Source organism: Bos javanicus, chromosome 8 (assembly GCF_032452875.1).
Source record: "Bos javanicus breed banteng chromosome 8, ARS-OSU_banteng_1.0, whole genome shotgun sequence".
Lineage (NCBI taxonomy): Eukaryota > Metazoa > Chordata > Mammalia > Artiodactyla > Bovidae > Bos > Bos javanicus.
This window is the reverse complement of record NC_083875.1, coordinates 63267628-63289512: the sequence shown is the minus strand read 5'-3', so window position 1 is coordinate 63289512 and position 21885 is coordinate 63267628. Positions and strand designations below refer to the sequence as shown.

Here is a 21885-nt window from a genome sequence, read left to right as displayed (position 1 = left end):
CTGCTTCCCTCAACACCCACCCTACTAGCTCTGAAGCGTCTTTGAGAGAACCACATTATGAGCTTGAAGACCCTGACATCTGGGTAGTAGTTTTTAGGTAAACACCTCAGAACACAAGACAGCCTGCGTCAGGTTACTGAGCACTGCTGTGGTGGTTTCCCAGCCCCTGGCCAACACATCAGGCGCAAGTCCCAAGAAACACATGAACAGCCATCCATAGACCAACAGATTTAATATTACATTGCAGTTTCCAGTGATGCAGAATACAGCTGCAATTGTGTTTCAAGGAGAAGCCGAATGGGGCTGGCTGTCCCTGCAGCACAGAGCCACTCCTGCAGCCTCAGTAGACACTCCTCCATGGCGGTGAGGCCCTGGCTCCATCTCTGGTTACCCTGTACTGTCCACATCGTTACAGTTCAGTATGCAAGACTTTTTTCATCAAAAGCCTCTCTGCTCAGTGCTCCGCAGCTTAGTCTATGTTCGTCTGATCTTTGGCCTGTCCTTTGTTCTAAGATTTGCTGAATCGCTCATGAAAATAACTCCCCAAGCAACAGAAATACTAGTTTAACTGGCACTGTGGTATATTAAAAGGCACAAGGGCAGTGTGGCTTAACATTTTTGCTGGATCCCAGGAGATGCACGTGATGTTAAAAAGGGATCTGGCAGAGATGCCAAAATTACATTTTCAGAATTCACCATCTTGGGTGGTTTGGCCAGGTTTCCTAATTCTTAAATATCTAGATTTTCTTCACCATTGCCCTTGAGAGGCTTCATTTACAGGCGAGATCAGTGGTGACTTTTCTAATAAGTGATGTGACAGGGTGACTGAAGTCTGTAAGCATAAGCCATGATGGACTGGAAATTCATCTCAACAGTGATTTACCTCACATAAGGCATTGGCCCACTACTGACTGTGCAATTATGAGTGTTTTCAAGTATTTGGCCATAGGTTTTCACATCCATTGTAAGGTTGGCATCCGGTAAGGAAACAATTCTGACTCCAGTACTGTAAATAAATCCCAGATGTTGATAAAGAACACCCAGGAAAATGCTTGTTGCCTGGAACTGGTTTTTGTTTTTTTTTAAAAAGGATGGTTTTTAAAATTTGAATTTTCATTATTGGCTTTTTCTATCATTCCCTGGTAACCAGCAAAAGGACTGTTCTTTGATTGCTGGCAAAGCTCTGTGGGCTTGTCTTTAAGTAAAAAAAAAAAAAAAAACTGTTCTTGATCCAGAAATCAATTTAGCAACTTTAATCTTGAGGTTCTTAAAATTTAAAGGAGGATTAAGAATGATGATTTGTTTGTTAAAGAGCTAAGATCAAATTTGTAATAAAATATTTTATAATATTTTTCAACCATGTGGAAGAGGGTGCTGTTTGTTCCTGTTACACATTTTAAATATACCTGAAACACCACATACCAAGGTCACTGAAACTGGACTTCTGGGGTTAAGTCACTGCTGCGCTAACATCGTCTTCACTAAGATCTGCCGGTTCAGGGGCTTCTTAGTTTTTAAATAATAAACAGACTGAATTTCTGTGACTAAAGAAAAACTTCACATTAACCATAGTTTATAAAATTCTCAGCTACAACCACTAGCTAACCTAAAACCTTAGTGCATGAAGAACTGAACCACAACGGGGTTTGTGCTGGCATTCTGCCTTCTGGTTCCCACCGCAGAGCACAGCTTATCAGTAGAACACGTCCAGTTCAAAGGCGTGGTCGGCACCCGCACACACTAGACGCCGCTCCGGCACTTGGGGATGATGGGCCCGGTCAAGTCTGCCAGCCTCCTCTTCCTCACTGGAAAGGAATGGAGATGAGACGTGAGCAGCTGTCCCTGGGCCCCAGAACCACCACCGTGGCTTGGAAAGCACCAGGAAGCTTCTTGACAACTTTGCTGAGCACACTCTGAAGTCTGTTGTTTTTAAAGGACAGCTTGTGAGCCTTCACTGAGAGGAGGGCCTGTAGTGGTGTAGATTCGTTCAAAAAGTACTTGTGAAGCACTGGCCACACAGGTGTAAAGCCCGCTTTATCCAACTCTACTGTCATCCTTCATGTACAGAGGCCCCATGGTTGAAGATCCTTACTCCAGGTCAGATCGAGGTTAAGTTCAGTCCATCTTAATGAAATTTTAACCTGCTGGTAAGGTTTCCCTCGGCCCTTCCTCAGAGTTCTCGGCCTGCCTGTGTCAACAACAGCATCTGCCCTGATGATTACTCTGCATTATCTGTATCCCCTTATGGTTAACCTTGACATTTTCCCAGAGGCAAGACAATATCAAGTCCAAACACTGTTCACATAGCAAGGGAGTTAAATGTCGCCAAGAGGAAAGCATTAGCCAGGGGGTTGCAGGCGCAGTCATTAGCTTATGAGATGGCGGCGATGGTGGGGGGCAGGGGGAAGGGTCCCCTTTGTTGTAATAAGGGAGAGTGTTTGAAACAAAACAGTGTCTGCAGATGAAAACCAAGCAGCAAGTCACATCAGCTATGAGAGAAAGGCAGGTCAAAGGCTGTAGAGCCAGTGGGCGGCAGTCAAGGGGGCTGCAGGTGTGGCAGACAGGATGCTATTGTGAGAGGGAAAAAGTCTGTCTACACTTAGACACCTTCCGGTTCCTGAGCTAAACAAATTTAGATCTCAGATGGATGCTTACAAGCTGTACCAAGAACCGAATCGGCCTGTGTATGACACTGAGCGTATAAAGCAGAACCACCCAGGAAGGTGTGTTACTCTGGTTATGGCTAGGAGCTGGTGGGGAGACACAAAGTTTGCCCCATCTGGGGCCTAGAGTTTAGCCTTTGCCTGGGCTGCTCCTCTCCCCTGCACCTCCCTGGAAAGAGCAATGAACGCAAATCAGCGGGCTGTCTCCTGGAGAGAAGACAGTGTGTCTGGCCAGATTCCTGGAGACCATCAGAATGTGTAACAGCTTGGGGGGAGATGTGGGGGGAACCACCACCAAAGCCCAAAAAGCAGAATAGGTTTGCCCAGAGTGATGAGAGGGTTTACACAAGCCAGGCTTGGCAGCATCTCCATGTTAGCTGAGTAAGCATTACACCCCATTTACACTCAACCCCTCACTGGAGCCCCTCCAACAATTCCAGAGTGTCAGCGTAGTCACCACTGCCATGTCATGGATGAGGGAAGTACGGCAGGGAACAAAGCAACAGAGCTGGTACCAGACGGAACCAAGGCTGTGACTCATCTTGAGCCTCAGTCCAGCGCCTCCCTCGGTACAATCAGGCCCTGTCTATGCAGGCTGTACACATACACGTCTCATCTGGGTCTCACAAGGGGACAGCTCCTTTCCCCTGGAGAAGACAAGGGAGCCAGGGTTCCTGAGGGCGAGGCAGCAGAGCCAGGACTGGTTCCTGAGGCCCCAGTCCGTGGCTTGAGGTAAGAAAGGGACCCCATGGGGTCTCCCGCAACTTGCCCTCAGTAAGTATGCTGGGCTGCATCTGCACACGGTTCCCCAGGCACTGGCTTCTACAGGAACTGGATGGGAAGAAAAGAAAGGCACCACTTTGGTATTATTTTCCCCCATTTTAATAATGAAGAAAATTGAGGTCAAGAGAGGAAAAGTATCTTGCCTCAAGTCACAGTGAATAAGAGACACAACTGGGAGCAGATGCCAGGTCTTCCAGGTTCCTTCAAATCAACCTGCTTTTTACTTCCATTAAAGCAGACTCCTCTACATGGCTTATCATTACAACTGCCAGAGACTCTTTCACTGTCAGAGCCTTCCAGCATCTCAAGCCATCTGGACCAATCCCCATCAGCATCTTACGCTCCCTCCACCACTTGCCAGGCTTTATACCTCCATCATGCCTTTGAGGCATGTCTTATATACATTTATATGCAGCAGCATTGACTGAGTGCTGTGATGTGTCAAGCACAAGGGTAAGAAATAAAGATTAACAGGGGACTAAGATAAACCTATAAGAAATTAGATAAAACATCACAAGTATGCTGGTAGATCTCATCAAGTATGAGAGGCCCAGTGAACAAAGTAGTCAGATCTTCCAAGGATGGTGGGTAAGTTGTCCACTGAATCTCAAATGATAAAGGGGTAGATGGTGGGAACGTGCAGGGAGCATTAGGAGTAATAGTTTCTGAAAGGACAGCTTTTGTCTAGGTCACTGGGAGACACTCAGCCTTCCTGGACTGGTTAATACCAATATGGCAAGGCAATGGCTTGTTGGGGTGTCGAGAGATGAATCTGGCAGGGCCTCAACCGGAGCGGAGGCAGACAGCACAGGTGCTGGGGCCAGAATGACTACCAGATCCAGTCCCACTTCCGCCCACTGACAGCAGGTAACTTTACTACTTCTCTAGGTCCCATCTCCTTACCGTAGGATGGAGATGACAACAGTATCTGCCTCACCTGGTTTTGGGAATGTTACATGAGTTAGTAAGATTGAAGTGTTTAGGGCAGTGCCTGGCACACAGTAATGGCCATGTAAGTATCAGCTGTGATTGCGAAGGGACTTGTAAGCCATGTCAAGGAGTTTAACCTGAGAGCAGTGGGAACACGAAAAGGGTTCTAAGCAGAGTGGTGGGATATGCTGTGGGATGAGCACTGTGAGATGCCGGCCCTAGAGGAGCTGCAGGGGCTCGAGGACACTGCAGAATGCTGGGTAAGGGTGATGAGGGCTGGACCAGGGCCCAGGGGACATGGATAGTGAGGAGGTGGCTGGCCAGGTTGGGGAAGCACAGACAGAGGTGCCGATTTCTGGCTTGAAATGGTGAGGAAAGTAGTATTCTTTCCGAAGATGATGAAACTGATTTGGGGGGTACGTGTGTGTGCTGTGTCTTGGGTGCCTGTTAGGTCTACCTTGAGAAAACAGTAAAGGAGTGACTTTCCCAGAAACGAATGTTTTCTGCTTTTAAACATGTTACTCTCTCCCCACCCCACCCCCCAAAAAAACATATAACTGTCTTAACCTGGAGGCTGCAATTCAGATTTCATTAAGGGACGAGAGCATCAGTGGCAACGTTACAGGACCCTGAGCAGCAGCCTGGCTGTCAGCTATAAACAGTGTGGAGACAGGAGTCACCTGAGGTACCACCTTGGGAAAGTAGGGATCCCCTACTTTCTCCATCTCATCCCCTTTGAGATGGGGATCCTCGGCTCCTTCCTGATGCCTTGCTCTCTCCCATGGAACACTGCTAAGAGCCCAGGGCGGGAAGGACCAAAGACACGCCAGTCAGGATGGGTCCTGGGCAGGCTGCCTGTCTGCAGAGCCACTGGCTGACCCATGGCCTTGGAGACTACATGTCTCCCGAGGAGCCCACCTGCCTTGCAGGCAAGCAAAGCCTAGGCCCTGCAGACCTGGCCCATGGCCAGGAGCCAGCTCAGAGGTTGGTTGGAGAGAGAAGGAAGCTGGAGAGGCCGGTTCCCTTCCATCTAGAGCTTGCCCCCTGCCGCTGGACTGCAGCATCAGATGAGTCACAACTGCCGTGGCTGGGCTCTAATGACAAATGGGTTCAGCTGGGAAATGCGGAAGCCTGTCGGCTTCATCAGAGCATCAGGAGCAGGATGAAAAAACCATGTTGGAAAGAAAGTCAGAATTTCTTTTAAAGGAGGACACTGATGCACCATCAAAATTGGAAGTGTTTCTTTCACAAAAAAGTTAGAAAACAGGCACAATTTGCTTTTAAAGCTAAAAATCCTACTTCACCAACTGGTACTCTGTTGTGTGCAGTCACTTAGATCACTCTGCTCTAATTCCTTCTGTGGGAAAACCCAAGGGAACCGCTGAACAGGTCTCGGGGGGAACCCCGTTTTAATACCCTGTCATTCCCGCCTAGAAAACTGCCACTGTCCCACTACCCACCTGTTTTCCTCACCAAAGTCCTGAGCTCAGCATTAAAGGCCTTTGGCTCATAGCGTCCCATACCTACCCCCTCACCCCCATTCCCATGAACACCCCACGTGCCTGGTCATCGTCCCTGCCTTTGCCCATGCTGTTCCCTCTGCTTGCAATGCCCTTCCCTCCCTTCTCTGTGGGCTCCTGCTTCTCCTACCATGTGTAACTTCCTATAACAGTTCCTCCTTCCTTTCAGAACTTCCTGTCTCTCCTATCTGGCATACTGGGTCCTATCACCCTGCCTTTGCCAGCAACCCCACCAGGAACTCCTGCCGACCTCCTGCACAACCTCTCTGTTCTTCACAAGGCTGACCCAGGCCCACCCCCACCAGGAGGCATGGCTTAACTGGCCTCTGTCCTCACAAATTATTTGCTTGTTTCGTCTGCATACAGTTTGTAGGCCTTCCTGAATCTAGGGGTCTGACTTTGAGTCTTTTTCTCCCCTAAGGGGTTGTAAAGGTTTCTGAGTCACGGACTTGGCTTTCTGCTACTGCTTATGTCACCTCGCATAGCCCTGGGCACACAAAAGGTGCTCGCAAAGTACTCACAGTAACTAAGGTGTGACACTGTAACTAACAAAGGTGTGACTTGACCAAACCACTGCCCAGAAGTGCAGTCCCTCCCAGGCCTCAGTTCCTCCAGAAGAGAACGGAAGGAGGAGCCTGAAGTCCCGTCCAGCAATGGCATGCGAGGCTCCTGCCATGACCTCACCAAGTCCCTGGTGATAGAAACTGGACCTGCATTTTAGAACACAGACTCTCAGGACAGTGTCCTCAAGGGCCATTTCCTCTAGCCTCCAGCACTCCTGACTCATCTGGAAACTTCTAATCCTAGGAAGAAGCCCTCCAAGCCATCTTGCCACTGGAAGACCAAAGCTCAATTAGCCCTGAGACAGGCACTGAGAGACACATAAGATGTTTAATCTGAGATTTTAAAAAAAAAAAGTGAGGTTACTGCGTATCAGAATACAACTCAAGGCTTTTTAGTGCTGGGTCTGCAGCCAGATCACAACTGAGCCAACAGAGTCCAGGTTATGGGCCATCCTCAACAATTCAGTGTAGCTATCACTGAGAAGGGGGTGACAGAGGATGAGATAGTTGAATCAACTCAATGGACATGAGTTTGAGCAAACTCCAGGAGATAGTGAAGGACATGGAAGCCTGGCACACTGCAGTCCATGGGGTCGCAAAGGGTCAGACACAACTAAGTGATTTAACAACAATAACCTCTGTTACACCGTGATAATTATAATTCTTAGTGGTTTGTGTTTGCTCATGTTTTATTTCAAATAAGGACACTTCACAAACCAGGACACCTGGTGTGCGTTTTTGTTTGATGGACTTTTCTAGATCTGCAGCTCTAGAAAAAAGTAACAGCTGGGGTAAAGCTATGGTTTTTCCTGTGGTCATGTATGGATGTGAGAGTTGGACTGTGAAGAAGGCTGAGCGCCGAGGAATTGATGCTTTTGAACTGTGGTGTTGGAGACGACTCTTGAGAGTCCCTTGGACTGCAAGGAGATCCAACCAGTCCATTCTGAAGGAGATTAGCCCTGGGATTTCTTTGGAAGGAATGATGCTAAAGCTGAAACTCCAGTACTTTGGCCACCTCATGCGAAGAGTTGACTCACTGGAAAAGACTCTGATGCTGGGAGGGTTGGGGGCAGGAGGAGAAGGGGACGACAAGAGATGAGATGGCTGGATGGCATCACTGACTCGATGGATGTGAGTCTGAGTGAACTCCAGGAGTTGGTGATGGACAGGGAGGCCTGGCGTGCTGCGATTCATGGGGTCACAAAGAGTCGGACACGACTGAGCGACTGAACTGAAGAAATGAATAAATAGCTTCTTAAGAACATGAACCTATACCTTCAACATCCAGTGCACTATAGGTCTTTGACAAATGTTTGTTGAATTGAGTAGCTCTGTGGCTCTCTAGGGAGAAGGCAATGGCACCCCACTCCAGTACTCTTGCCTGGAAAATTCCATGGACGCAGGAGCCTGGTAGGCTGCAGTTCATGGAGTCGGTAAAAGTCGGACACGACTGAGCGACTTCACTTTCACTTTCCACTTTCATGCATTGGAGAAGGAAATGGCAACCCACTCCAGTGTTCTTGTCTGGAGAATCCCATGGACGGAGAAGCCTGGTAGGCTGCAGTCCATGGGGTCGCACAGAGTCAGACACGACTGAAGCGACTTGGCAGCAGCAGTGGCTCTGTGAGTACCTGCCTCGTGCATACACACCTACACACTCACCCCCATTCTTCTAGGCCTTCCGTGTATTAACCTAGCTTCAGATTCATCACCAGGAAGTGATACACCTGAACTCTGAGATGTGCTTTAGCGTTAAGCTCCTTGCATTTTACTGAGTGTCAGAAACAAAAACTAAGCAAAAAGAAACACATTTAGAGCAGGTTCAAATTTTATGAAAAACTCACTGAACACATCATCCTTTAAAAACACAGTTAGCTCATAATTCAATCTCAGAAAGAAGCTTTCTTCTTTTTAAAAAATGCATTGTTTCCTTCTAAGAATAGTATAACTTGCTTTGTCTTCTGCCTTTGAGTCTAGGTAACTCACAGTTGAATATAATGATCAATTAAGTTAACAGGCCCACTCCTTTTCTTGTTTTGTCCCCCCCCTCCTCTTATTTTCCTATAGCCTCATCAAACATACTCCTCTTTGGACACTATCAAGTTCTTCAAGCAGGCAGCAGGAAAACACAGGAGAAACAACTACCCACACAGCTTGAGAACAATTAGCATCTGGAACTAAGTCGGTGATTGGTCTCTCTTTTTGTTCAACTGACTTGTATTTCTATTCAGTATTTGCTAAGAAAGATTGTGACATTTTCTTTTTTATTTTTTTAGGAAAAAATACAAACTATGCCTGTAACTGAGATTAAATGAATGTAACCTGTTATACTTTACTATGAAGTCAACATTTTCAACCTTTACTTTAAAAGCAATATCAAATCCCCCAGGCTTCAGGTGTGGGTAGTAAGGCTGATTGATGGCTTTGGGATCTGGGGCTTGGGCCAGACTGTATGATTTGGAGAGGATTCTGGGCTCGGACACGACTGAGCAACTGAACTGAACTGAACTGGGCTCCAAAAAAGGTATTCAGAAGAGGAAGAGACTCAGTGTTGGCTTTGTGCCTCCTACGTTTCACTCACTAGGCTAACAGGCTGAGGGTGCGCTCTGGGCCCACTCCTGTGCTGAGTTGAGCTACCTTTGGGGAGGAGGGCCTGGCCTCGGCGGCGTCTGCAGGCAGGGCTCTGGCAGTCTGGGGAAGGTTCCGGGGGGAAGCAAGACGCAAACAGGGAAAACAAGAGTATGGGATTAGGATGAAAACCGACAGTCAGGCCCAGGAAGAGGCCTGCCTTGGGCAAAGCAGCAGTGGAGTTTTCCCTGCCATATCTCCTCCGACAGGTACGAAGAATGACAGGCGGCGGCTAGGGGGCTTAGGTCCACTCACCAAGGTCGTTGTTGTTCATCATGGCGTTGGACGCTCGCAGCCGGGGTCCCTGCTGGGTGAAGTGGTAGCCGAATTTGAGGAGCGTAGCGTTTTTTTCCAACATGCTCACAATCTCCATTTCCACTTTGTTGCCCAGAGGCTGGCTCTTTGATTTAAAAAAGAAAGAAAAAACAAACAAACAGTCACTTCTTGCTCACTCGTGCGGCACCTAGATCTTCTCTACTCGCAGAAACCCCGAGCGCTGGGCTGGGATTTTAGTACTTCCCTGCCCCCGCCCACTCCAAGAGCAGGGCAACCGGAAGCCGGAAGTGTGGAGAAGTTGAAAGGTCAGGCAGCCAGGAGTCAATGAGCTGGGATTCAAACCTAGGGTTGCTGAACGCCAAGAAGAAATTTTTCCGCTGCCCCACAGCAGCCTTCTTGGACTATCTAAGCAGGAAGGACCTTCATATCGTTTAGTCTCAGGGAGATTTAAAAATCCCACAACCCAGGCTATCCCTCATACTAATTAAATCACTGGCTGCGGTACTCGGGTGTGCACGGTTTTTAAAACTCCCCAGGTGATTTCAGTACTTTGGCCACCTCATGCGAAGAGTTGACTCATTGGAAAAGACTGATGCTGGGAGGGATTGGGGGCAGGAGGAGAAGGGGACGACAGAGGATGAGATGGCTGGATGGCATCTTTTAGACTAGAGATTTGTAAATCTCTTCAATTTACAAATGAAGAAACAGGCCCAGGGAGGGAAGAGGATTTGTCTAAGGTCACACAGAAAGTTGGGACAGCCAGAGTTAGCTTCCTAAAGCCTCACTCTGATTATGCTAGTTCTCTACCCCCAGATCCATAGTGATGATCTGACAAAGATGAAAAGGAAAGGAAAACATGACAATACATAGTGTTGGGAAGGATATGATGTGGATATTCATCCTTCTAGTTTATAATAGTGGGAATAAAAGGGAAACAAACATTCATCAAGAAGCAGTTTCTCAAATGAAAGATGGTTAAGCTTTACAGTAGAACATGGGCAGCTGTACAATAACAGTGTGACTCTTTGGGCCCAAGCCTGGAAAGATTCTGTGACACAATATTGAATAGATGAAGCCTAGTGACATGGCAACCCACGCCAGTATTCTTGCCTGGAGAATCCCAGGGACGGGAGAGCCTGGTGGGCTGCCGTCTATGAGGTTGCACAGAGTCGGACACGACTGAAGGGACTTAGCAGCAGCAGCAGCAGCAGCAGCGACAAGATGGGTTGTACTTGTTACGTAAAGTAAACTGTATTTCCCACACACATACATATGCAAATGTATGGTGATGAGCTTGGGAAGTTTTTGTTTTCTTTTTGTATTGGGTTTTCTGTTACCATGTATAAGATATTAAAGAGTAAACATAATCTTAAAAAGGTTTAAAAAGACACAGAAGGAAAGCTAACATGGTATTTAATGATTAAAGATATTCCCCCTCATAACAAGAACAAACCAAAAAATGTCCACTTTCACCAACATTGTCTGAAGGACAATTAAGTAAGAAAAAGAAAGAAAAGTCACCATATAGAGAAGGAAAAAGCAAAACTATTTCTATTTGCAGGTGACACAGTATTGTATCTAGAAAACCCTAAGGAATCCACAAAAAGCAATTATTAGAGCTGATCACCACATTCAGCAAGCTTGCAGGGTGTTTAAGATCAGTATTCAAAACCCATCTGTGTTTCTACATACCAGCAATGAACCACCACCTCAAAGTGAAATTAAGGCAATCATTTCATTTACAATAACATTAAAACACTTAGGAATAAATTCAATAAAGAAACAAAGACTTGCATGCTGAAAACTATAAAACAGCATTGTACATTAAAGAGGACCTGAATAAATGTAAAAACATCCTATATTCATGGATCAGAAGACTTAATACTGCTAAGAGGGCAATACTCCCAAATTGATCTAGAGAAGCAGCAAGCAAACACAGAAGCACCACTAATGACTCCCCACGGCTGATAACTGCTGCCATTTATTGAGAGATTACTATGTTCCCCATGCCCTGTGCCCAACATATAGGGTCTCAGTTCATTCAATAACCATACAGGATAAGCCCTGCCTTCTCTGCAGGCTGGCACTCAGGCCCTGCACAGTTCTGTCCTCGCCTTCCTTTCCTCTCTCAATCTTTCCTCAGGCTGGTTACCCCAGGGGTGGAGAGTCTGGTACCCGATGCCTGATGCAGGCAGAGGTCCATTCTAAAGGTTCACGTGTCCTCTTGCCTCCATGTGGAATGCTCCTACCCTCCCTCACCCTCCTGTTGACGTGTCCGTAATGCTTTAATTTGTTGTTGTTCAGTCGCTCATTTGTGTCCGACTCTGCAACCCCATAGACTGCAGCACACCAGGCTTCCCTGTCCTTCACCATCTCCCAGAGTTTGCTCAAACTCATTTCTATTGAGTCGGTGATGCCATCCAACTATCTCATCTTCTGTCATCCCCTTCTCCTCCTGCCTTCTTCTTTCCCAGCATCAATGTTTTAATAGCTACCGGAGATGCCCCCTCCCTGATGAGGCCTTCCTGATCTTTACCTCTGGAAACCATCTTTCCCTACTTGACACTCAAGCATTGTTATGTCCCTCTCTACTCCCAGCCCAGTCAATCTGCATTATTGGGTCACCTGCCTCTGTAACTGTCTCTCCCACTAGACCTGTGTTGTTCAGTAGAGCAGTCACCAGCTGCACTGGGCTCTTTAAATCTTTTTTAATGATATAACATTAGTTTCAGACATACAGTATAATGATCTGATATTTATATACACTGTGAAGTGATGACTACACTAAGTCTAGTTAACATCCATCCCCATACACAGTTACCTACATAGTTTCTTATTATGAGAACTTTTAAGATTTAGTCTTGGGAGTTCCCTGGTGGCCCAGTGTTTAGGATTCCGGATTTTCACTGCTGTGGTCCAGGTTCAGTCCCTGATCAGGGAACTGAGATCCCACAAGCCACACAACCAAAAAAAAAAAAAAGTACTCGCCTAGAAACTTTAAAATATGCAATATAGTATTATTAACTATAATCATCATGCTGTACATTACACCTCCATGTGTTACTTTTTTTCTTTTTTTTAAAATTAATTAATTTATTTTACTTTACAATATTGTATTGGTTTTGCCATACATTGACTTGAATCTGTCATGGGTGTACATGTGTTCCCCATCCTGAACCCCCCTCCCACCTTATTAATAGAAGTTTGTACCTTTTGACATCTTTCACCCATTTCACCCACCCCTTACCCGCTGCCTCTAGCAACCACCAATCTGTTCTCTCTTTTTTTTCTTAGATTCCACAGATGAGAGGATATCGTATCTATATTTCTCTGAATTCACTTCACACAATATCCTCTAGATCCATCCACACTGTCACTAATGGCAAAAATTAATTCTTTTTATGACTGAATAATATCCCATTGGACATACCACATTTACTTTATCTATTCACCCAGCAACAAACACTTTGGTTGTTTCCATGTTTGGCTATTGTAAATACTGGTGTAATGAATAGGGATACATATCTTTTCAAATTAGTGTTTTCATTTTCTTTGGATAAACACCCAGAAGTGAAATTGCTGGATTGTATGATAGTTCTACTTTTAATTTTTTGAAGAACAGCCATACTATTTTCCATAGTGGCTGCACCAATTGTAATTCCCATCAATGGTGCCCAATGGTTCCCTTTCTCCATATGCTTGCCAACACTTGTTAATTCTTATCTTTTCGATAATAGCCATTCTAACAGGTGTGAGGTGATAGCTCATTGTGGTTTGGTTTGTATTTCCCTGATGATTAGTGATTTTGTGCAACTTTTTATGTACCTCTTGGTCATCTGCATGTCTTCTATGGGAAACTATCTATTCAGATTCTCTGCCCATATTTGATTGATTTTTTAAAAAATTTAACTAAATAAAATGTATATGGAATCTAAAAAAAATACAAATGAATATATATAGTAAAAATAGAAACAGGTTCACAGATATAGAAAACAAACTATTGGTTACCAGCAGGGATAGAGAAGTGGGGAGTGGCAGTATACAGATAGGGGATTAAGAGCTACAAACCACCACATATAAAATAGATAAGCAACAAGGACATCTTGTAGAGCATAAGGAATTATAGACATTATCTTGTAATAACTTATAATGGAGTATAATCTATAAAAATACTGAATCACAGTACATCTGAAACTATAATATTGTAAAGCAACTATACTTCAATTAAAAGTTAAATAAAATTTAAAATTCAGTTCCTCAGTTGCATTCAAGTGTGCAAGAGCCAGTGGCTAGAGGTTTCCATATTGGTGCAGATATAGAACACTTCCATCAACACAAAATTCTGTTGGATGGTTGCTAACCTAGACCGTGAGCCCTTAGGGAGCACATAATACCCTATCTCTAGGGCAAGGTCAAGGCATTGAACTGAATGGAAAAAATAGGAATATGATCAGTGCACAGCAACTTGGGGAGGCTGAGAAGATACATCAGCCCAATATCCAAAAGGACAAGTGTGGAACTGCAGTTGAGACTCTCGATAAAGAACTCCTCCCAGGTATCCTGAGTTCACCGGAGCTTGTGTGGGTTCAGACAGAGCCGGAACTGCTGACTAGGGCAGGCAGAGGGAGGATGGTAAGATTCCACCAGCCCATCTGGCAAGGCTTCTGATAGTGCTGGGAAGAGCTCAGGCCTGTCCTCGAAGGACCCAGCACAGTCCTGGGCTCTGGCCAGCTTGGTCTGGCAGATGATACAGACTGCGACCCCAGTAAGGAACTGGCATGTCCCCCGCCCACCCCACTAAGCAGGAAGCCTGGTCTCTCCTTGCTGTCACTTGTCAGGCAAGCTCTGCTAGAAAGCAAGATGGACTAGTCTTAAAAGCACCAGCGTCCCGAGTGGAGGGACTGCCAATGACTGCAGGGGCCGCTTCGCAAAGCTGACACATCGTGCCGCCTGGTCTAGAGCACAAAGCACTCAGATGCAAACTGCCCCATTCGACTGCCCTCCTTCCCTGGGAGGTCGGCAGCCCTGGACTTGGGGATGAGTAAACTGAGCCCGTGTGTATATGGAAGCCAGGCTGTGCTTCCTCTGCTTAAATGAGAGCCAAGGCTAGAGCTGAAGCTGGAGCTGGAAGGACTTCAGAGGATGCTCCAGCACCACCTTCTCCGACAGCCCTGGAATACATGCAGACATGTCAGGTGTGTGCCAGAGGGAACATTAGATAATCACAGCCTGTCTGCCTGGAGTGTTAATCTCTGACCCAAACTACATTTTTACATTAAAATAGAAAATGTGCATACATCGTAAGAAGCTTCCTACTTACTACCTTCTCAAGCCCTTCCTTTCTCCAGGGACTCTGAGACTAGAAGAACGTCAATCACTTCATAGATGAGAGAGGGGGCCTTGCAGACAGTCAGGACTAAAACTCTGGTCTCTTATTATCTAGTGATCATTGTGTCCTAGGCATGGCATAAGCACTTTACATAAGCTAAGTCAATTTCTCTTCCCTATAAACCAATGGAATATGTAGTATTCTTAAAACTTTCATCTTATAAACAAGAGACATGATAAGCAGATATTAAGAAATTTCCCTCCGATCACAGAGCTAGTCAGTTGCAGAAAGGACTTGCACAGTGTACTCCAGAGCCTGTGCTAGTTCCCACTTCAGTCGAGTGCCTCTGAAAGAGCTCAGAAGGGAGACTTGGCTCGGCGTGCAGATTGCCATCTAACCATCAACAGTGGCTGGCGAGGTAGTGGACTGCTCGTCCCTGGAGGTGTGTGAAGAGATGGCAGACTGCATCCTGTAAGGGTCTCCTAGATGTTGCTGGGGGAGGCTTAGGCTCCGTGACCTTTAAGGCCTCCAGAGCCTGCATTGAGTCTATCACTAGCTTGCTTGGGATGGCATAACAAATTAAGACGTGACCTTGACAGTGTGTATAAGACACTTAGGAGCCTCTTGTGGGAAGACTGAAGTGGAGCAGCAGACTCTGGCAGTAGGGCCAGGGAGAGGAGGTCGGGAAGAACTTTTGCCCCACTTCAGACATGCTTGAAAACTAAATCACTTGTGAGTAAATATTATCTCATTATTAACAATTCTAATAATGATACTAAAGCAGATGGAGTAAATTAAAAGTCTCCCTTCACATCATTTATTGTCCTACCCGCTTTCCACAGAAGAAACCACCATGGCCAACAGGATGTGTTCCTATGGATTTTTTTTTTTTCTATGCAATATGTAACAAAAATAGACAGATTTTTCTTATTTTTCATTTTTTCCCTTAATGGATTCATACTGTACTTATTGTTCTGTAACTTATCTTTTTCATTTAATGTTTTCTGGAATCTTTCCAGGTCAGCACGTGGAGAACTACCTCATTCCTTCTAACTGCTTCATGGGATGCCCTAGTCGAGACAGATAATTTCATTTGCTTCCAGTTTTCCGTGTCATACACAATGCAGGAGTGGGCTTTGCTGGAGAGGTAGGAGTATTCTTCAGGCTGGATGTGGAGATATAGTATTGGTGGGTTAAAATGACAGGCATATTTTGAATTAAATGTGTGACTGCCCTCCCCAAAGGACACGAACACTGATGTGCCCTTCAGGAGTGTATGACACCTCTTGCTCCCTCAGCCTTTACTCTGACCATGTATTATCAATCTGAGGAGAAGATGATCAGATTCACTACTTAATGAAACCATCCAACAACTCAGGTGCAACTGAGCTGTGACCTGGAGCTGGACAGAGGTGCCATGGACACCGAGAAGCTCACTTGATACATTTCATGGGGCCAGTTTTGGCCTTTTCTTTAATCCAGAAAATATGGACAACTGAGAACACTTGAAAAAAACAACAGAAAGGAGCCTTGGGAATTATCTAATCCAACTTCAGAGTCCCAAATCCTGGCTGATATTAACATTTCCTCCTTTATTACAGCTGCCAGATTGTTCTGTTCCACTTACACACTCCCCTGGGGATGGGAGTACACAACTCTGAGTTGCCTGCTCTATCCTTGGGTTGCTCTGCTGGTTAGAAAGGCCTTTCTGGTCAAACGGCAGCAATGAAAAAGGATAGAAATGATTCTCACTCTGCTGATTAAAACATGCCTGCAGGACTGGCCCAGTGGTCCAGTGGTTAAGAATTAGCCCGCCAATGCAGGGGACATGGGTTTGATCCCTGGTCTGTGAAGATCCCACATGCTGCAGAGCAACAAAGCCCATGCACTGCAACTACTGAGCCAGGGCTCTCTACAGCCCGTGCTCCACAATGAGACAAGACACTGCGATGAGAAGCCCACACAGCACAGTAAAGAGAAGCCCGAGTGCAGCAACAAAGACCCAATGCAGCCAAAAAAAAAGCCTGCAATTCTTTGACACTCCTCCCTCCAAAAGGTAGAGCCTAATTCCTCTCCCCTTGAGGGTGGCTTTGCTTAGTGACTCATTTCTAACAGACAGAACATGGCAGAAGTGACTGTGTAACTTCCAAGGTTGGCTCATAAAAGGCATTTTTGGCTTGGCTTCCTTCTTTCTCTGCCTTGGATCACTAGCTCAGGGAGAAGTTAGCTGCCATACCATGAGGACACTCAAGCAGCCCTATGGAGAGGTCCACATGGCAAGTAGCTGAGGCTTCCTGCCAACAGCCATGGAAGAAGCCACTTGGAAGCAGTTCCTCTAGCATTGGTCAACCCTTCAGACTTGGTCAAGCCTTGACTGTAATCTCATTAGAGATTGGGCTAGATCTATGCAGTCAAATTGCTTCTGGATTCCTGACTCAGAAACTGTGAACTAAATGCATGTTCATGTTGTTTTAAGTGGCTGAGTTTTTTGGGGGAAGGGAGCATACTTTGTTACACAGCTGGAGATAACTGATAGACTCACAGACAGTGTTGACCAAAAAAAGCCAGACACAGAAAGATTCCATTTATATAAAGTTTAAGAACAGGCAAAACTCGTCTCTGATGGCAGAAATTAAAATATTCATGCATTTGCAGGGTGCTGATTGGCAAAGGGGCCTGAGGGAGCCTGCTGGGGTGCTGAAGTGTTCCGCATCTTGAACTTGGTGGTGATCACACAGCTACACATAAATTTGTAAATCCACTGAGTCGTCTACTCAAGATGCATTTGCTTTACTATATATAAGTTAACTTCAATAAAAAATAAACTCAAGTAGGAAAGGAAGAGAGGGAATAAGAGAGGAAAAGAAAGTGGTTAAAAGTTGTTCCTTGCATAAGCTAGAATCTCTCGGATGTCGGTCCTCCCCATCCCACCCTTCCACCACTGACTGGGCCTAATTAACAATAGAAACATCTCCCCCCTTGATTGATAAAAGACTATATATCAGATATATGAGGCATAGCCCTATTAGGCGAGTATGAGTATTATTCCCGTTTTACACATAAAGAAACTGAGGCACGGATACAATAAGTGACTTCCCCCCATTACACAGAAAGAACATGACACAGCTGGGACATAGCCAGGACTCGATCCCTTGTTTGACTTCAAATGTCAGAGATTTGAAGCCAGGGAGCCCCTGGGTCAGTCTGTCTCCTGCCTAGCTTTTCCAAACACAGCCTGCAGTGGGGACCTGACATGGTGTGAGATGGTCACTGTCACAAATCTTTATTCTGGTTTATTCTGATCTGCATAGGAAAAGGATTTTCTTTATTATTTTCACTGACTTCATTTCATCTTTCCCTTAGAGTGAGGTAAGTAAAAGAACATAATTGACATTTAGAGGAAGGGACAGTGACACATGCCTGTCCTCTCAAGGAGGCTGAATACTTCCAGACTGAATTACTTCAATGCAAAATGAGACTACAGACTCGAAAACTATGCACAGACGGAGAGCTGCTGCTTAGAAGCTAAAACTATAAGGAACAAAACAAAACACAGTTGGTCTTGCTCTCGTGGTTTTCAAGAGTGTGTTTTCCTTATATCTTGCAAAACCAAAAGCTATATTCAGCCTCATTTAAAAAGCTGCCCTGAGTGTGGAATCTAAAATTAATGGGTGTCACCATGTGTGAAAACTTTCAGGATCCTATTCTAGCATAGCTTTTGTTTTCTAAATTTATTTCCACTAGGAAAACAATCCAATCTGGAAAAACAAGAAAACATGATCCACTTCCTTTAGCTTCTTTTCAAAATATTAAGCACATTCTCGCTGTCAAATATTGGAATGAAATGCGAGACACCCAGTGAAATCCCCCTAGACTTTGCACATGTCTTCATGTGGAGAGGGAGCCTATTTTCAGGCCTCGTCTCTGCTGAGGGCCAGGGAGAGTGTCCCATGCCCCAAGTGTCCTGGGAAGGGCCTGCTGGAGGGAGCTCTGTGGGAGAAGAGAGTGGATCAAGAGGGGCGAAGAGCCGTTGCTTGGGACACAGTTGGCTTGGGACGGATGGGCCTGCAGGCACCCCGTGTGTCCTGCCTGCCTCCTGGGCACTGGGAGGGTCTCTCCTGTCTGTTCATTAACACAGCCTGTTTGGAAGCTGGGTGCTTCAGTTCCAGCCCAGTTCTGAGCCTAACTTGATTCGTGACATTGGGCATGTCCCATCTCTTCTCAAATCCTTGGTTTCCCCATCTGCAAAAAGGGGGCTGGACTAGGCATGTCTCAGCGCTCTCAGCGGCAGTCAGCCCCCTGCCCCTCCCCCCATGCTCAGGCTCACTACTGTACCAGGGTGACTCCAGGCAGCAAGAGCATGGAAGTAAAAGAGAGCCTGGCTGAGTCAACAAGCAGCCTCAGAGTCCTATCCTGAGTCCGTGTCCTGAACCAGCCTGTGAGGCTCTGTGTCACCCTGGGCAGAACTCCCCGAGTCCGTCTCCTTGGCCGAATAAGGAGAAGGGAGGACTCTGACACAGGTTACGGGCGCAGGGCTGAGGAGAAAGCTGTGGCCTCTGGGGACCTCAGTGACTAACAAGAACGAGGAATAAATCCAGCGCCACTCATCACCTCCTCTTGGCCACATGCCCCCAGAGCCCATGCCTCCCGGGGCACTGAGAGAGGTATGGATGGCCTTCCCCTAGCCTGAGCCAGCAGAGCCCCCTCCTCGAGTCCTGTTTCAGCCCCCCACGTCCCCCACCAGGTCTCAGTCCAGTCTCTAGACTCAGGCTCCCAGGAGTACCTCCTCACAGGCACCCTGAATGTGGGTAGTCAAAGCCCCCTCTGGTCTCCAAGCCCTGATGTCCTCTTCCTGCCCCCAACCCTCTCCCATCCAGCCGGGAACCATCTTATGACAGCCCACAGGCCACTTCCCTTCGAACTACTCACTCCCAGCCCTTTGGGCTCCCCTCAGCTCCGTTTCTGGCTTTCCTCAGGCGGTCCCATTAGTTGATTCTGAATTGACTCTACAGCTGTCCTCTCTCCTTCTCTTTGTTCATGTGGTTCCCTACACCAGGGATGCCATGGCCTCCACTTAACCCTCTGACATACTTCCACCCTAGAGTTTATCTCAAATTCCGCCTCCTCCAAGAAGCCCTCCTTGATGCCTGCTCCTGACTGAAAATTTTCCCCACAGTACCCCACTGTGTGTGGCTTGCTAGAGCACCTGGCTGAATGATCAACTATACACATGTCAGTCATCTCATCCAGTGTGGAATCTCAAGAGGACAGAGCCAGTATTCACACACAGAGCCCCGTACAGCTCTGGGTACAGCAGGCACTTACTAAACCCTGAGATAAAACAAAGGGAGACACTCCTAGGATGAGGTGGGAGCAGGTGGTGACCAGTGCTCTGGCCTGGCACCAAGGGAAAGGGACAGCTGAGAAGAACTAAGACCTGCACAAAACTACAGTAGATTCAAGAACCCAGACAGGCACAGTTCATGGACTTTAGCGTCACATAGACCTGGATTCTAACCTTGCCTCTCTTACTTCCTGTATGACCTCAGGCAGGTTACATAGCCTGCCTGGGCCTCAGTTTCCTCATCCACAATACTAGGATAGGCTGTGACATCCATCCAGCAAGTCTTTGCCAGCCTTAAATGAGATAATGGATACATGGTACCTGCTCAGTACATTAACTCTTAGAATAATGTGTGAACTCCCTAGGTCACCTTCAGAGTAAATATAAAAGTGAACAACTTCATAGTATTCATCTCTTAGCTCCTTAGAAGTAGAGATTCTCATTATCCCCATTTTACAAATGAGGAAACTGAGGCTCAGGGAAGTGGATAGCCTTGCATGGATGTTTAGCCGGGCTGAGGGTGATGGTCAGCATGGGCTCTGTCTTTGGGGGGAAGCACTGGGAGGGGAAGTGGGCAGCTTGCTCCCTGTAAGCTGCCACCAGAATGACCTGAAGCCAGTGCTCTGGGTCATCTTTGGCCGACATTCTGTCCCAGGAATCAGGTTTCAGCTGAGACTCCCTGCCCGGGTAGGCCTGGTATCACATGAGTAGCCAATCCCAGGGCTTGGCCTAAGGCTACTGCCAGGCATGTTACATGCCTTTGTTCCATCTCATCTGCCCCCTCTGCCTGCAATAAAGCAGGGTCAGCAATGGAAGAAAGGATGGAAGCAATGGGGGCTGGGAATGGGTGCTACAGCAGCAGGCTACTGGCATGTGAGAGATGGAAAGAATTTAATGCAGCAAGTTCACATGACACGGCTGCTGCAGGCTCATATGGCCTCTCTTTATGAATTAGAGAAAAGTGCCTTCTCTGGATGAATAAAGTCCTGTATGAAGTTTTAAAGAGTAGATTATGAGTTGGGTTTTGTCCCCTGTCTCCTCATTGTACAGTGGACAACATATACAACCATCCAGGGCAGCCCTGTTTATCAAGTGCCACTGCAGGACCAAGTTCTGAACTGCGTATTGGGATATGGAGATGACTTAGACACAGCCCCCACTTCTGAGAAGTTCAGAAGGAAGCCAAGGTGCTAGGAGAACCAGGGAAGGAGCTCTTAAACTCTCTCTGCGGGGAGGCTCAGAGGCCCTGTGGCAGGCTGAAGGGAGAAAGCAGTTATATGCTGGCTCTTGTGGGGGGGAAATAAAGGTTGGATTTGTAGTGTTTGCCAACATCCACAGTGTTAATACTCTCACTAGGAGTAACTACCAGTGTGCCATCACTCAAGTGGAGTTGGGAAGGGATATATGTACAGTTAGCTCCAGCAAGGTGGTTCAGGCTGGCTCTAGAACCACTGGGAGAAGGAGAGACTACAACCAAATCCAGAAGGAAGAGGAGGATTTCTCTAGGCAGAGAAGGGGTCAGGGCAGGGGAGGACGTTCCTGGGGAGAGAAAAGAATAGCTCTAAGTCATGGAGCCGTAAGAGTAAGTAGGGAGCAAACTGTGAAGAGTTGTGAAGGTTTAAGATTGGGAGAAGTGTTAGTCTCTCAGTCATGTCCGATTCTTTTTGACGCCATGAACTATATAGTTCACCAGGCTCCTCTGTCCATGGAATTCTCCAGGCTAGAATACTGGAATGGGTAGCCATTCTCTTCACCAGGGGATCTGCCCAACCCAGGGATCGAACCTGGGCATCCCACATTGCAGGCAGATTCTTTACCATCTGAGCCACCAGGGAAGGGACCGCCAAAG

General features: G+C 46.6%; 1 protein-coding gene across 2 annotated transcripts in view; it reads right to left on the bottom strand.

The window, feature by feature from the left end:
• Positions 1-213: 213 nt before the first annotated feature.
• TMOD1 (tropomodulin 1) overlaps positions 214-21885 on the bottom strand; it is an 89001-nt gene continuing 67329 nt past the window's right edge. For both annotated transcript variants that reach the window (XM_061425746.1, XM_061425747.1), the window contains exons 9-10: positions 9343-9487; positions 214-1805 (exon numbers count right to left, since the gene is read on the bottom strand). In XM_061425746.1, coding sequence (XP_061281730.1) covers positions 1741-1805; positions 9343-9487 — 210 coding nt within the window. In that variant the 3' untranslated portion in view covers positions 214-1740. The remainder of the gene's footprint in view (positions 1806-9342; positions 9488-21885) is intronic.